The 15,341-nt window shown below is 38.9% G+C and overlaps 1 protein-coding gene across 1 annotated transcript in view; it reads left to right on the top strand.

Moving 5' to 3' along the window:
• Positions 1-976: 976 nt before the first annotated feature.
• Positions 977-15,341, top strand: part of ssh2a (slingshot protein phosphatase 2a) — a 71,241-nt gene continuing 56,876 nt past the window's right edge. Inside the window, exons 1-2 of the mRNA XM_062068067.1 lie at positions 977-1,177; positions 4,834-4,877. Coding sequence (XP_061924051.1) covers positions 1,115-1,177; positions 4,834-4,877 — 107 coding nt within the window. The 5' untranslated portion in view covers positions 977-1,114. The remainder of the gene's footprint in view (positions 1,178-4,833; positions 4,878-15,341) is intronic.

Raw genomic sequence — 15,341 nt, 5'->3', positions numbered from 1 at the left:
CGATTCTTGGGGTCACGATTAAATTATAAATCGATTTTTTCGATTCAACGCGATTCTCGATTAAAAAACGATATTTTTCCGATTCCAAACAATTCTCTATTCATTCAATACATAGGATTTCAGCAAGCTTTACCCCAGTCTGCTGACATGCAAGCAGAGTAGTAGGTTTTTGTAAAATGCTTTTATAATTGTAAAGGACAATGTTTTATCAACTGATTGCAATAATGTAAATTAGTTTTAACTATTAAATGTACCAAAAATATGACACATTTTATCTTTGTGAAAATATTGGACACAGTGTGTTGTCAAGCTTATGAGATGCGATGCAAGTGTAAGCCACTGTGACACTATTGTTCTTGTTCTTTTTTATTTTTATAAATGTCTCTAATGATAATGTCGATGAGGGATTTTTAATCACTGCTATGTTGAAATTGTAACTAATATTGATACTGTTGTTGATAATGTTCATTTTTGTTTCACTACTTTTGGTTTGTTCTGTGTCGTGTTTGTGTCTCCTCTCAATTGCTCTGTTTATTGCAGTTCTGAGTGTTGCTGGGTCGGGTTTGGTTTTGGAATTGGATTGCATTGTGGTATTGCTGTGTATTGTTTTGTTGGATTGATTAATTGAAAAAATAAAATTAAAATTAAAAATTAAAATAAAAATTAAAATCGATTTTTGAAAAATGAGAATCGATACTGAATCGCCCAACGTGAGAATAGCGATTTCAATTCGAATCGATTTTTTCCCACACCCCTAGAGGATAGAGATGCACTTTCTTTTAAACTTCAACAGTTATTGTGTATTTATAGATTATGAAATTGCCCTCAAAGTGTCTTGGAAATTAACAATTGCAATTTAAGAAGATCAAGATAGCTACGCTCCTATTTTTGGGCCGCAATAGTTCGGGGAAGCATTATTTTATTTTGAAATACCCCTAACCGGATATAGCAACTCAATACTATTTAGCTTGACTATACCGGGAGGGGGACATCAGCGACCAGACTTAACCTCAAGACTCAAGAGCTTGTTGTAGTTTCTTTTTCCTCTCAAAATGTCCGCTATTCCACTTTTAGGCACTTTTAGGTGACTGTGGTGTGAGCAGGGGGAGGCAGGATGGCGTTGGTCACGGTCCAGCGGTCACCGACGCCGAGCACTACCTCCAGCCCGTGTGTGTCGGTGAGTATCGGTCAAGTGTTGTGACATCTGGCGGAAAGCTCGGCCACTGTCTTCCCTTTTAATGCTGACTGTGCAGGTGTAAACAATTTTTTAAATTACTACAAAAAATATTTTAACTGTAGTAATGTAGCTATGTTTCATTAGCAGCAGGCTATTACTTCCTGCTGATGTGTGTGTGCCTCACAGTGAAGAGTTTTTAGAAGATGCATTAGTGCCAGCATCACTTCTGCTTCATTGACATCCATTATGGCGACTTAGTGAGAGTGACAGTGAGGAGGCTGGAGCTTACCCTAAAAGCAGGTTAGTGTGACAGGCCTGTCAGACCCTGTTGGACCCTTCGTGGGTCCTCTTATCTTATATTCCACGCCTCCCAACATGCTGACACACTGTGAGGCTGTGGCTGGCATAGATAAAATTGCAATGTAAAGCCTCTAAGGCCCCTTCTACACTAAGGTTATCCAGGGTAAATCACACCTAACTTTATCCTTGTCCACACACACACACACACACACACACACACACACACACACACACACACACACACACACACACACACACACTCAATGGTCGTTTAAGACCCCCTGCCCCCTCCATCAGCCGGCGCAACGCAACCTAATACGCATGCACGGATAATGCGCACGTCATAGTCACCTCCGGTTTTTGTGTGCAAGTTCTTAAATGTAACTTATCTGAACAATATCCAGTGTTGTGGTATTTTATTAACTGGAATCCAGTGTGCTGTGGGGCCCTATTGTAGTGAATCACACCTGAGACATCATAAATCAATCAAATCTTGAATAAACAAGTGAAAGGACACAATGTGAATAACAACATTTTACAACAATCAAGCTAGGGATCTAGATATCTGGTCAGGACACTCCTCACTCTTTTGCCTTTACCTTCATTGTCCATTCGTTTTTGGTGACTTTATATACTCTGGACCTAGACGTTCAGTCCGCGACATAACTGATACAGTCTGCTTTGCCAGTCCAAATGCATTCGCTGTTTTCCGTAGTTTTCCCTGGACGGCCAGGTAATATAAAGAACACGCTACCTTTTTTTTATCACATCCACGGGAGCCCGCATTCTCGTTGACTCTCCTTTGACAAATGGACAACATTTTTTGCTAAGTAGAATCCCAGCTGACCTCGACATTCGAAAGTTGTCTTGCCGTCTGAGAAGTGTTGTATCCCAAATAGCTGCAATCGCTTTCTCTTAAGGTATTCATGTGTGATTTCCACAAGCGTCTGTACAGACGGAAGGAGAAACACGGCATGTCTGGATGACTCACCTTCATATTTCCAGTGGTTAGCTCCGGGGTACGAAACCGCTTTATTATGAAGCTGGCTGTGGCGCGTTCTTTCTGACGTCACTTCCTGTGTGGGGCGCGGTCTTTCTAGCGTCACTTCCTCTACGAACTCAGTTTGTAAACGATCAATGAGTCCATACAAAGCCAAGAGCCGGAGTTTTAAGAAATACACGGCGCACTTACTCGTGTAAAAAATTATCCGAGGAGGGGAACCTTAAACGATAATTTAGTGTGGCTGAAACGGGGCTTAGGCTAAATAATTATTTGTTTAAGGGGTTATCCGTCTTAGTGTAGACATAGCCTAAGGCTGGACGGATGTGGGTGAGTTGGGGCTGCAAAGTCTGGTCTCTGGGTGGACTGGGGACAAACATAGAAAAGGGAACTTAATCCCGTATATTCCCATTTAGATTAAGACTATGATTTATAAAACTCGCAAAGAAAAAATTAGGGTGGACCCAAGTGTCTTTTCATGTCGTTCTTGCCATTTCCGGGTCTAAATTGGCTGTCAAAGTGTATCAACTTGTCGTAATCCATCCTCGTCCTTCTACTATCCAGGTGAGATGCACTATTTATGATCTAGAATGAAGTTTGACGAGCAAGGCAATAAGGAAGCAGTTTACCAGTCGATCATGTCAACATTGGCACACAAGCTCATGATCACGGCGCCGCTATAAATAGTTTGTCTGCGTTAACGCTTATAATAACAAAATTACTAATACTTGGTTCATACTCCAGGTGGGCAAAATGTAAATAGAGTTCTGTTGGCACTATTTCAATGGTTATTGATTGGGTTTTATGGACAAAATAGAAGACCTCCCATTGGCTTCTCTTTAAGCAAACTTTTATTTACGTTTATTTACAAGTTACAATGCATTGAAAAAAAATTCATCCGTCATAATGATTCTGAACTATAGGCAAAATTTTAAAAAAAGTGTGTTCCCCTTTAAAAACCATGTTCGAGAACCAATTAAGTTTGTAAATCGAGGTTCTGCTGTATGTTATGGATAATCCGCTGTTGTTATCGTTGGGAAAAACGTCACAGGTTGTGCAAATTCCAAAAGGCTTGTATGGCGGAAGTACGAAGCGAGACAAGATTCTTTTATAAATATCTCCGCCAAGCCTCCACGGTTTGATTACAAATATTCGACACTTAAGCAGATTCTAAATACAACAAAACCAGGTTTTGTCATAATAGGTTCCCTTTAACAATAAAACACAACTGAGCCATACGCTGCACATTTAAACTCACATGCTGACTGTAATTAAATAAAGTAACTCCAGTCTATGGTTCTTGAGCAGTTTATAGACCTAAAGTGCAAAACACTTACTGAGAGTGTACCGGGGTTCCATTAATGCAATGTTTATTTATCACACATTTTTTTGCAGCGTTGCCATATGCAAACTTTGGAATGGTTTCCCATGAAAAAATACAAAATAATAAAATGATAAATATATTTTACCCAATATTTCACCCCCCCTACTCTCCGCCCTCACCTCTGCCCCTGCTTTTCTAGTTCTTGGGCGTTTATCTTCCGAAATATTGACCCACCCATCTCACATTACTTGCGTTTAGCACAGCAGGGAGCGGCTCACCCCCTGTGTGCAGTAATCTGCCTAGCAGCCCACCGACTTCTCTCTTCTGATTGGCTATGAGGCCACTCCCTAGACATGTATGCAGCGGATGTAACCATAGAGATGAGGTTGTGCATCACGCCCTATTGCTATGCCGTGTGTGTATAATGAAAAATGGAATGATTATCGGAGGGCCTGTACATTACGGGTGTCAGTAGTGGCGTGTTGTTTGCCAGACAGTGTGTGTGTGTCCTTATATATTTCCTAAAAGGAGTAAATACTGAGGATGCTGAGGCTGGCAGCTGTCCCATCAGATGCTCACATCTGGGAACCACAGGGTGAAAATTCCATCCTCTTCCACCTGTTTCATCCGCCATAATTTAACAGTTCGCAAGCGCAGCCTTTGCCATCCCAGCTTAGCTTGGACATTGTGTCCAACCAGGACAGATTGATGCCGAAGAGAAAGTTCCTGAGTTTTGGAAGGGATTAGAAAAGGGATTAAAATGTTTGTGTCTGTGGTGGACTGGTTGCAGTGGTGGGGGAGGATAATTGCATTTTTTTTTGGAATGGGGAAATAATAGCAGAGAGTGGCGAGCATGGACAGGCTGTTTAAGCTGTATCCTTCTGCCTGGAGTCCAATTTTTGCTTTTAAAGTAATTTAAATTAATTGTACCTGCCTCTCAGCGTGTGTTGCAAGCAGCCATTAAAGTCTGCGTGGGACACTGTGTTCTCTCCAGCTGATGATGCACTAACGACGTACTTCTGCTACTTCTAGGAGTCTGGCAGTGGTGAGGATGACTGTCGCTCCCAGGCCAGAAGGTGAGACCACATCCTGTTTAGTCACACACTCTCACGTCCCTCCCCTGGTTCTTCTCTGGAGGCTGCAAGTTGGGATGTACGCCACTAGGGGGAGTTGGTTTATTAATATTCTGACAGTTGTAACTGCACTTGATATACATTATTCACAGTTCTCCCAAAGTCCCTACTTTAATCCCTAAATCTTCTATATAATGCAGATATTCAAATAACATTTGTGTCTTTGTACCACTTAGATGAATGAATGAATCAAGTTCGTATTGTTGTGCAATCCAATTTGGAGATCAACTTGGATCAAGTTACACAACAAACAATAATAAAAATGAGGACAGGGATCTATGCAAAGCCAACAGATAAAATAATAATAATGAAATGTTTGCTTTCATGAAGATTGCATAAACTATTATTGTCATCATTTTCTGTCAGTATTTTCGGTGTGGCGTGGCTCTGATTGTAGATCGGCTGACCAGAAACATGAAGGTTCCAGGTTAAAAACCATCTTTTGCCTAGAGGTGGGGGAAATTCAGACATGGTTGATAATAAAACCGTTTAGTAAACGTCAATAATCGGTGTATTTATTGTAAATAAAGTAATGCAGACAGTTCTAAAATGTGGCTGACTGCAGAGAGCCACCTGCCTGAGAGATCCGACCAGCTCCTTTTATTTTAGGGCACTTATGTTCCAGTTTTGCATACATTTCTATTAATTTAATGAATGTGATGGGATTTTTTTGTTAAAAATGCACTGTTTTTAAAAGTTGCAAGTGATAAACGCTTTTTAGTAGAATTAAAAGAAATGTAAAACTGCATGAATAAAAAAAAAAATAATTAAAAATTAAAATGCATCGATTTAAATTGTAACTTTTAATTTCATTTTTAATCAAATCTTAGCTCCTGAATCCTAATGGGAATCGAATCGTGTGGTGGCCAAAGATTTCCACCTTTACTAGTTACTAGGGCTGGACGATAATGGCAAAAATAATAATCAAGATTAGTTTGGTTGATTTAAATTGTAACTACGATTAATTCATTAATTTAAAAACATGAGTATTTTTTGTAACACCAAAACTCCATTTCAAATAAAACATCAGGGTATTAATTAGTAATTAATAAACCACAACAAGTACAATTAAAATAATAATAATAGCAAAAACAATACATTTAAATAACAATAAATGGCAAAATAAAAAACTAAATAATTTTTCAGTTTTGTTTAAAAACTTTTTTTTTTACCTTTTGCACTTATTTTACCACCATAGGGTGTGCTTTTTGTGTAAAATAAAATTTTATAAAATGTTTGTTGAATAAATGCAAAAATGTATTGGTGTAATACATCCATCCATCCATCCGTTTTCAACCGCTTGTTCCGTTCGGGGTCGCGGGGGTGCTGGAGCCAATCTCAGCGGGTTACGCCCTGGACAAGTCGCCACCTGATCACAGGGCCAACACAGATAGATAGACAACATTCACATTCACACACTAGGGCAGTGGTTCTCAAACTTTTTTTTGTCATCCCCCACTTTGGACAAGGGGGAGTTTTCAAGCCCCACCTGCCCCCATCGCCCCAACAGAACGCTAATGCCAAGCTTAACATTTTCAAATTTATTGAACATCAAGTAACATCAAGTTGTATACATTCAAACTCAATAACATAAAATAACATCAAGTTCAATAATAAATAAAATAACTGTGCAGCTGTGGTATAACTTGCATCAAGTTCAATAATAAATCAAATAACTTGCATCAAGTTCAATAATAAATCAAATAACTTGCATCAAGTTAAATAATAAATAAAACAAAAGTGTTATAACTTGCATCAAGTTCAATAATAAATCAAATAACTTGCATCAAGTTCAATAATAAATAAAACAAAAGTGTTATAACTTGCATCAAGTTCAATAATAAATCAAAAGTGTTATAACTTGCATCAAGTTCAATAATAAATAAAAAAAATTGTTATAACTTGCATCAAGTTCAATAATAAATCAAATAAAAGTGTTATAACTTGCATCAAGTTCAATAATAAATAAAATAAAAGTGTTATAACTTGCTTCAAGTTCAATAATAAATAAAATAACTTGATGCATAATAATAAATAAAATAAAAGTGCCACTTTGCAATCTTTGCAAAAAAAAAGGAGGAGCTATGCATTTTGGCAAGACAGGGTGGGTGAACAGGGGCGCCGCTAGGGATTTTGGGCCCCATGAAAAGAATCTTTAAAGGGCCCCCAACACAGCGGCAACATTTTTTGATGCTATTTTACATACAATTATGCATTTTAATGGTATTCTGAATACAATGGAATTAATTTTGAGTCATTTATTTGCTGCACCACTGATTCTTGAGACTGTGGTAAAATGTATTATATTTTGTATTATATTATTATTTCAACACACACAGCTGCTCGCCTCCTTCCTCATGTGAGGGCACTGGGGCTGATTCAGGGGCAGGGGGACTTGGGGGCTGACAGACCGCTGCTGCTGCTGCTGGTGCACTTGACTCTGTTCAGAATGAGGCATCATTTTGACAGAGGGGAGATCAACTATTATTGAATAAGAACAGCTTGATAAATGTTTGACTGGATTGATTATTTAACTAATATAGCAGTAAAATGTAAAAATCCAGAGTTTTCTTGAGCTAACATGGTGAGAAAAGTGAGCTAGCTTATTACCACAGACAGGGACAAAGTTAATATGCATAACTTTCCACCACAACTAACAAACCCACATTTTTTTGGGAAATATTGGGTGACATATTGTCGACCCTTCAACTCCTTCTCCTCTCTTATTTTATTTTCCTTTCTTTTTTGGCTGCCTCATTTTTGAGGCATACTGCTGTCTCCTCCGCTTTGCCCGCTGTGGCGCTGTCTGTCTGTGACAAATCGCCGGTGCTCTACCTGCAGCTGATCCAGTCGGACTGAACCATTTTACGTAAATAGAGGGGGGGAAGGGAGGGCCCTGCAGGTGTTGATGCTTCCAAAACAAATAAAGGTATTGTTACCAGGACATGGAAAATAAAACATGTGTGATTATATGTTAGTTAATAACTTAGTGTCATTATTTTTTCTGTATTATAATTTCATCATCATTAGGGGCCTCTCTGGGCCCCCTCCATCATGGGCCCCTAGAATCCGTCTCCTTTACCCCCCCCTTTTCGGCGCCCCTGCAAGTGAACATGAGTTTTACAGTACTCCAGCATTAGTGGCTGCAATGAGCCTGTTTTGCACTGCACAGCTTTTCAAATCGGGGTTGCAGGCTTGACACTGCCGCTGTTAAAACCTCATTGAGTTCGGGGCTGAGCTGCCTTGACGCGAGTGCTTCCCGGTGAATGACACACAGTGTGTCCAATGCGCATTTGGCGCAACCCTCTTTATTAGAGCCTGCAGCCTGTTTCTTTACCCTGCCATGGTCTGTGCGCCATCAGAGCAAAAGCCCACACAGTTTTCCCATTTAAGGTTGTATTCTTTGAGGAAACTGTCCATTATCTCGAACAGCTCATCAGCAGTGGCTCTATTTTTTATGTATTTGCAAAACAGCAAATCCTCGCACAGTGACTCGCCATTCACAGAGCTTCCGCTTAGCCCCGCCCCCATTAGTTACTGTTGCTATCTCTGTCAAACTTGCGCTCCTACCTAGAAATTTAAAGTCTACAGGAAAAATAAGTAATTTACATTTATTTATATAGCGGATTCCACAGACAGAATCACAAAGTGATTTACACAGTGTATAGAAAATGAAAGCATAGTAAAAAAAAAAATCTAAGAATATAATTTAAAAAAAAAAAAAAAGTAAAGTGAAATTTCCTCCCGTTCCTCGCGCCCCACCTGTCATGTCTCTATTCCCCACCAGTGGGGCGCGCCCCACACTTTGAGAAACGCTGCACTAGGGCCAATTTAGTTTTGCCAATCAACCTATCCCCATATTTGGACAATTTTGACCAGTATTTTAGGCTAAAGCATAATACTTGTGGAAATGTATCAGTGAGTGCTTTAAGTACATTATGCTTGTGCAAGGTACTTTTTTGAAACCTTTATTTTGGTAGCACAGTCAGACCGCATGTGGCACACCGTCCTATTATTCTGAAGGGGGAAGTGTGCTGTGCTGTTGTTTTCTCATCTTGACGAGTATAGAGGCGACTCACTTGAGGTTGTTGAAAAAAAACAAAATGAAGAGAGCGCCTCTCAAATTGCGACCGCTGTTACATTAATGTTACATCGATGATGTCGTTCACAACAACACAAGCAGATAAGATTTGTTGTGGGTGTATGGATTGCTTTTATTTGCTTAAGCTTTGTAGTTTAGGTGCCTTTTCAAGGGACAGCCTCAACATTGTTTAGTCCAGGATGGGGCTGTTAAGTGTGTCGGGTATAATTGAGCGCTACCGGACACATTATTTTCCCAAACAAATGTTTCTTCTCCTCACAATGACCACATTTTCCTTACCGGTTCATTTATGTAAATTTCTCTGATATTATTTTGCGTTTATCAGTGGATTTCTGTTTTATTAGGCATTTATGTGACTCCGATCGCGGTTACGTGAACGCGTAAATTAAATGCCTTACTTTTTTGTTGAGTTTAGAGATTATTGAAAAGAAAAAACATTGAACCATTTTTGGTGTTTAAATATGTTTATCTCTTTTTGTTTCGATTACTAAAAGTTTTAAAATTATTATTATTTAATTTTTTTTTACATTTCCCAATGTGTATTATTATTTAAGTAAAGTTAAAGTATTAATGATTGTCACACACACACTAGGTGTGGCGAAATTATTCTCTGCATTTGACCCATCACCCTTGATCACCCCCTGGGAGGTGAGGGGACCAGTGGGCAGCAGCAGTGGCCGCGCCCGGGAATCATTTTTGGTGATTTAACCCCCAATTCCAACCCTTAATGCTGAGTGCCAAGCAGAGAGGTAATGGGTCCCATTTTTATAGTCTTTGGTATGACTCGGCCGAGGTTTGAACTCACAACCTACCGATCTCAGGGCGGACACTCTAACCACTAGGCCACTTGTACTACTTGTAAAGTTTTTCCCATAATTAACACTCTGTGTCACATAAGCCAGCAGAGAATGAAGAAGTCTCGCAAGAAATGTCGACATCAAGCATGACGTCTTTTGTGACGGCAGTCCATCTTTTGAAATGTGTCCTAAATTTAAAAAAAAAAATCAAAACACATGCCCAGAGTTATTGCTTTGGTTTGCTGAAAAGAGGTTGCACGCCATTTGTAGACATTTTTAAAAATGAGACATATAACAAATATTTTTAGTACCAGCCCTTTCTTTTGACTACTATATTTATCGATGTATGCGGGTCTGCTTGTCATAAACGGTGCCTTTGGACTATTCTGTTAAGCTTGTATGGTGTGTTTTTCTTTTAAATGCATTGTAGTTTTGTAACATTTTAAAACTGTATCTGTATCATGCCGTGGGCGAGTTTTTAAGTAATAGAAAAGAATAGACGTATTCCAATTGATAGCAGCGACTCGTTAGTGGCATGTTTTGCAGATTAGCCCATCGTTTTTTGGCCAGTGTCTGTTTTTTTTAATCCAAACGAAGGAGTTACTCACCCCTTTTTTTAGCACCAAGTCCTCTTCGAACTTTGTTAGCTTAGCTTCGATTGTGCTTTCCGTTCTGCTACAATGTTGAAATCCATGTTCCCACTGGCTCTCGCTGCAAAGTTCTTTCAAGCGACGTCAAAATGCTCCCACAAAGTAGCAGTGTTACTGCAGTTCCATTATCCGCAGCCCAGACGTTTACGTTATGGCATGAACCAGGGGTTCTTAACCTTTTTGGCCTCAGGGCCCCACTCAAATATTAACACTAAATTAGTAATATTGTTCTTGATCTTAATAATATTAAATAATTATATCTATCCTACTGTACATAAGCAGTTTACAACCTTGTTAAATTATATGAAATTGTGTGTTAATCACAACGATTATTTATTTAACACATAAACCGTAAGGCTTAGATCAGGCTGATTAGAAAAATAAGTACTAACCAAATATACTGCATAAGAAGGGACTCATAAATAATTGCCAACAAATATATTTATATACAGTGTTGTGCTAAAATAAATAAACTAAATTAATTATATATCCATCCATCCATCCATTTCCTACCGCTTATTCCCTTTGGGGTCGCGGGGGGCGCTGGAGCCTATCTCAGCTACAATCGGGCGGAAGGCGGGGTACACCCTGGACAAGTCGCCACCTCATCGCAGGGCCAACACAGATAGACAGACAACATTCACACAATAGGGCCAATTTAGTGTTGCCAATCAACCTATCCCCAGGTGCATGTCTTTGGAGGTGGGAGGAAGCCGGAGTACCCAGAGGGAACCCACACAGTCACGGGGAGAACATGCAAACTCCACACAGAAAGATCCCGAGCCCGGGATTGAACTCAGGACTACTCAGGACCTTCGTATTGTGAGGCAGACGCACTAACCCCTCTGCCACCGTGCTGCCTTAATTATATATATGTCCTTTAAATAAACTGTAAATAAAATTAAAGTGCAAATGAAAATACAGCTTCAGAAATTTAGTCATAGTTTTTGCACTTATGAAACTTCTTGATGAGCTCCAGACTGCTTCTGTTTGTTTGATATGGTCATTACTGCCACAAGTAGTGAAACAGTGTACTACAACTGAGTACCCCTGCGGCTCCTGCGGAACATCGCTGAGAAACACATTTTTTGGCGGCCCACTAGGGGGTGCTCACAACCTGTCCCTGGCCCTATGGTTAAGGAACACTGGTATAAACAATAAGAGTTTTAGTGTAGGATGGACATTTTTATGTCGTACTGCAATATATATTGTAATATCGCATGACACTAGTGTACACCATGACTGGTTTTAATGTCTGTTTAACACAGCAGTTTTTTTTTTTTTTTTTTTTTTAGGAGATTAAGTCTCAGAATAGATAAATTATGTCTTTGTGAATATTGTCGTCAATGTCTGATCCTGATGCCGTAGGCTGGGGCTTGATGTGCATGATGGTAGAGTAGAACTTTTTTTTTTTTAGGTTTGTATCTGCATGCATGTACTGTATCAGGAAGGAAGTCATGATTCACTTGGTTCGGTTTTGCTGTTGAGTAACAGAGCTGAGACACAAGCCTGAACAGATTATGAGCAGACAATAGGTGGGAGAAACTCAAACATAAAGGCTGCATGTTTTGCGTCAGATGGGCAACTGTTGAATTGTCTCCATTGTACACAATGGTTCTTGAAGCTCACATTGTGTACATTTTGTGTCTATGGGAATAGCAGCACACAGCCATGAAACGCAGCACGCATATATTATAGTTTGTATGTCTGTTATTGACTGTGTACGTAGTTCATTGTTGTGCCAAAAAAAGAATGAAACTCAAAGATGGCATAAAACCTACTTGTCAGTGTAATCTTGTCACACTATCTTAAACTTGAACTGTATAATGTGTGTATTTAGTGTTGCTCATACATCCGCTAATTGATTTAGATTGCCACAAATAGATTTGGCGCTACCTGTTTGCCCAGGCTCGCTCATAAATACATTATCATATGATTGTCTGTGATTGTAGCTAGTCGTTACAACTCAGTATAATAGATGGCATTGTAACACTGTTTCTTAACACACATTCATAGGCATGTCGTCTTCCATAGAATAAGAAGACATAACAGAAAGGATCAGTGTTGCCAGCTTGCGAGTATACAGACACCCTTCGTTACGTTTTTGGGTACGGGCTACTGATTTCAATACTTTTGTTACACATGAGGTCACATCCAGTTGCAGGCGCTGCATCAGCTCAAGTACTTGGAGGGCTAACAGGCGTATTTGTAGCGGACTGCTTCTAGGTCAGGGGTGTCAAACTTCTTTTCATTGAAGGCCACATAGCAATTATGGCTGTCCTCAGACGGCCGCTTGTAACAAATATATATATATATATATATATATATATATATATATATATATATATATATATATATATATATATATATATATATATATATATATATATATATATATATATATATATATATATATTAATGTATGTATATATATATATATATATTAATGTATGTATGTATATATATATATATATATATATATTAATATATATATATATATATATATATATATATATATATATATATATATATATTAATGTATAAGGATTTGCCTCATGATAATATTACTCAGTTGTCTGTGCATTAAAATATATGTTGATTTTACAGTAAAAACCTGGCAGCCCAGTTGCCAGATCTTCATTGTATAATTTATGGTGATTTGTGCAGTGTATTATTGTAAATGGAAAAACCTTAACACTGTTTTTTAGGGTAGTTCAATAGCCAGAATTTTACTGTAAAATATACGGTTGTGGTTTTTATGGTATGTTACTGTGAATAGAATACAGAACCACCATTTTTTTCCGTAACATTTTTTATAACAACATTCTGGCATCTCAGCTGTCAGCTTTTTGACCATAAAATCTATGATAGTTGTTTTTACTGTGTATTACTGGAAAGGAAAAAACGGTACCACATTTTTTTATTACAGTAAGATTCTGGCGAGGGCACTGGCAGTTTAATTTTTATCAAAATATCTATTTTCATTTTTTAACAATGTGCAATTAATAATAATTAATAACTTGCTTTTAAATCATAAGTCAAGCAGATATTCAATTGTATTTTTTTGGTTTATTTTAAAGGAAAAAAATGTTTGATAATATATTTGTTGCATTGTTAGATAAAATAAAAGTTTAAAAGATATGCAAATGCATGCAGTACATGTATTTTTTCTGTCAAAAAGATAAAGTACTTTATTGACGCATTGTATATCCAGATCAGGCGCTCAGGCCTTCCGTTTAACACATGGACTGTAAGTAATGTTGCACTTTTTAATACCAACAAAGCAAATTGCGCTCAGGCCTTCCGTTTAACACATGGACTGTAAGTAATGTTGCACTTTTTAATACCAACAAAGCAAATTGATAGAATGTGTCAAAATCAAGATGCTATTTTTCTAATGCGTGAGCTCAGTGTTAATTTACACAGGATATGTCATCGACATGCTACCAGTCTTTGTTTTTGCGTGGCGATTGTAACACCTGCTAAATTTGGTAATCAAAACCACCCGTTCCAATCAAACAGTTAGTGTTGAGTGCTAGATGCCGGGAATTGGTACCGTATTGGTTCAAATGGGGAAAGATATAAATCACTATTAGAGACTGTTAACATGAAAGTATGTGTCGCTCTTCTCAACAAGCAGCGGGGGCCCACAAAGGCAGCTCCCTAAAACTAGCTTCAATGTCGGGTGCTCTGGCCCCGGGAATACACTTAATTATGGCTGGTTTACTAAACTGTATGTTCCGGGTGATGGTGTCCCCTATGACTAAAGTGTGGTGTCCGGTAGACTGGGGTGTAGGACTAACTAAAGGGCTAAATCTATTATGCGTCTCAACCAGTTCACCATGGCTTGTATGCCGATTAAGACGGCTACAAGCTGGGCTCGTCAGCTCGCTACAGCTGATGCTAGCAAACGTGTCCGCGGCGTCTAAAGTTACAAAATTATTCTGCTCTAACTGGCGGACACGGTCCTCTTGTAGGGCCAACCAATCCATGAGAACAGTGCACGAAGAGCAGGGAGCCATACTCGCGTTGTTTCTTTCACCGAGTCGAGTTCTTGCTGTCTTCAGAGCAGTAGGCGAAGAATAGCACCAGCGAGACAGAGCAGACGCCTTCGGAGCACAGTTGCTTTGGACCGGGAAAAGCTTAGCTTCGTTAGCTTAGCAGCTAGCTAGCTGAGAGAGAGGCGGTGAGACAGAGAGTGGGTGCTTTGTAAGTTTGATAAGACTACTGGAAATGTATCACAGAATAACATTACAAAACGTATTTGACAAAGCATGATCGTAATGTAAGACAGTTTTACTTTGTTAATGTAGTTAAACCGGATGTCTAGCGTAGCACTTTTATTTTTAAGCCGGAAAAGTGTGTGATTGGTTTGAGAAAGTGTCTTGACAGGATTTCATGTCGCATCGACTGTTTGCAATAAAAAAAAGTTTCCTTTCGACTTCCTGCCTACAGTCTTTTATTTCTGTTGAGCTTTTAAGCTATCCTACTTACTAAAGCAGTCACATTAACAGTTTAAATGTTATGTTATCACAGCACCTAACGGTAATCGAAACACAGAAGTGAAGCACCGACCGCCTCTGAAAAGCAGGCATTTGCTGCAGTGATGTCGTCCCACGGCGAAAAATAGAACTTTCTTGTCAGGAGAACAACTTGCTGTTGTTTTAAACCTGATATTTCCATAAGGTGTCCTTTTCTTTGTCTATTTCTGCTCGCTTAAAGTTGTGGCTCCTCAGTAACAAGTAAAATGCAGCCAGGTTACCCCCGCAACGGCACGACCCAAGGGTCAAAAAGGAGTGTGCGTTAATCGGCCGTTTTAAAAATTTGTGCCATTCATGAAACTTACAGTTAACGCCTT

Source organism: Entelurus aequoreus, linkage group LG13 (assembly GCF_033978785.1).
Source record: "Entelurus aequoreus isolate RoL-2023_Sb linkage group LG13, RoL_Eaeq_v1.1, whole genome shotgun sequence".
Classification (NCBI taxonomy): Eukaryota; Metazoa; Chordata; class Actinopteri; order Syngnathiformes; family Syngnathidae; genus Entelurus; species Entelurus aequoreus.
The sequence above is the reverse complement of the archived record's forward strand: the minus strand, read 5'-3'. Positions and strand labels throughout refer to the sequence as shown.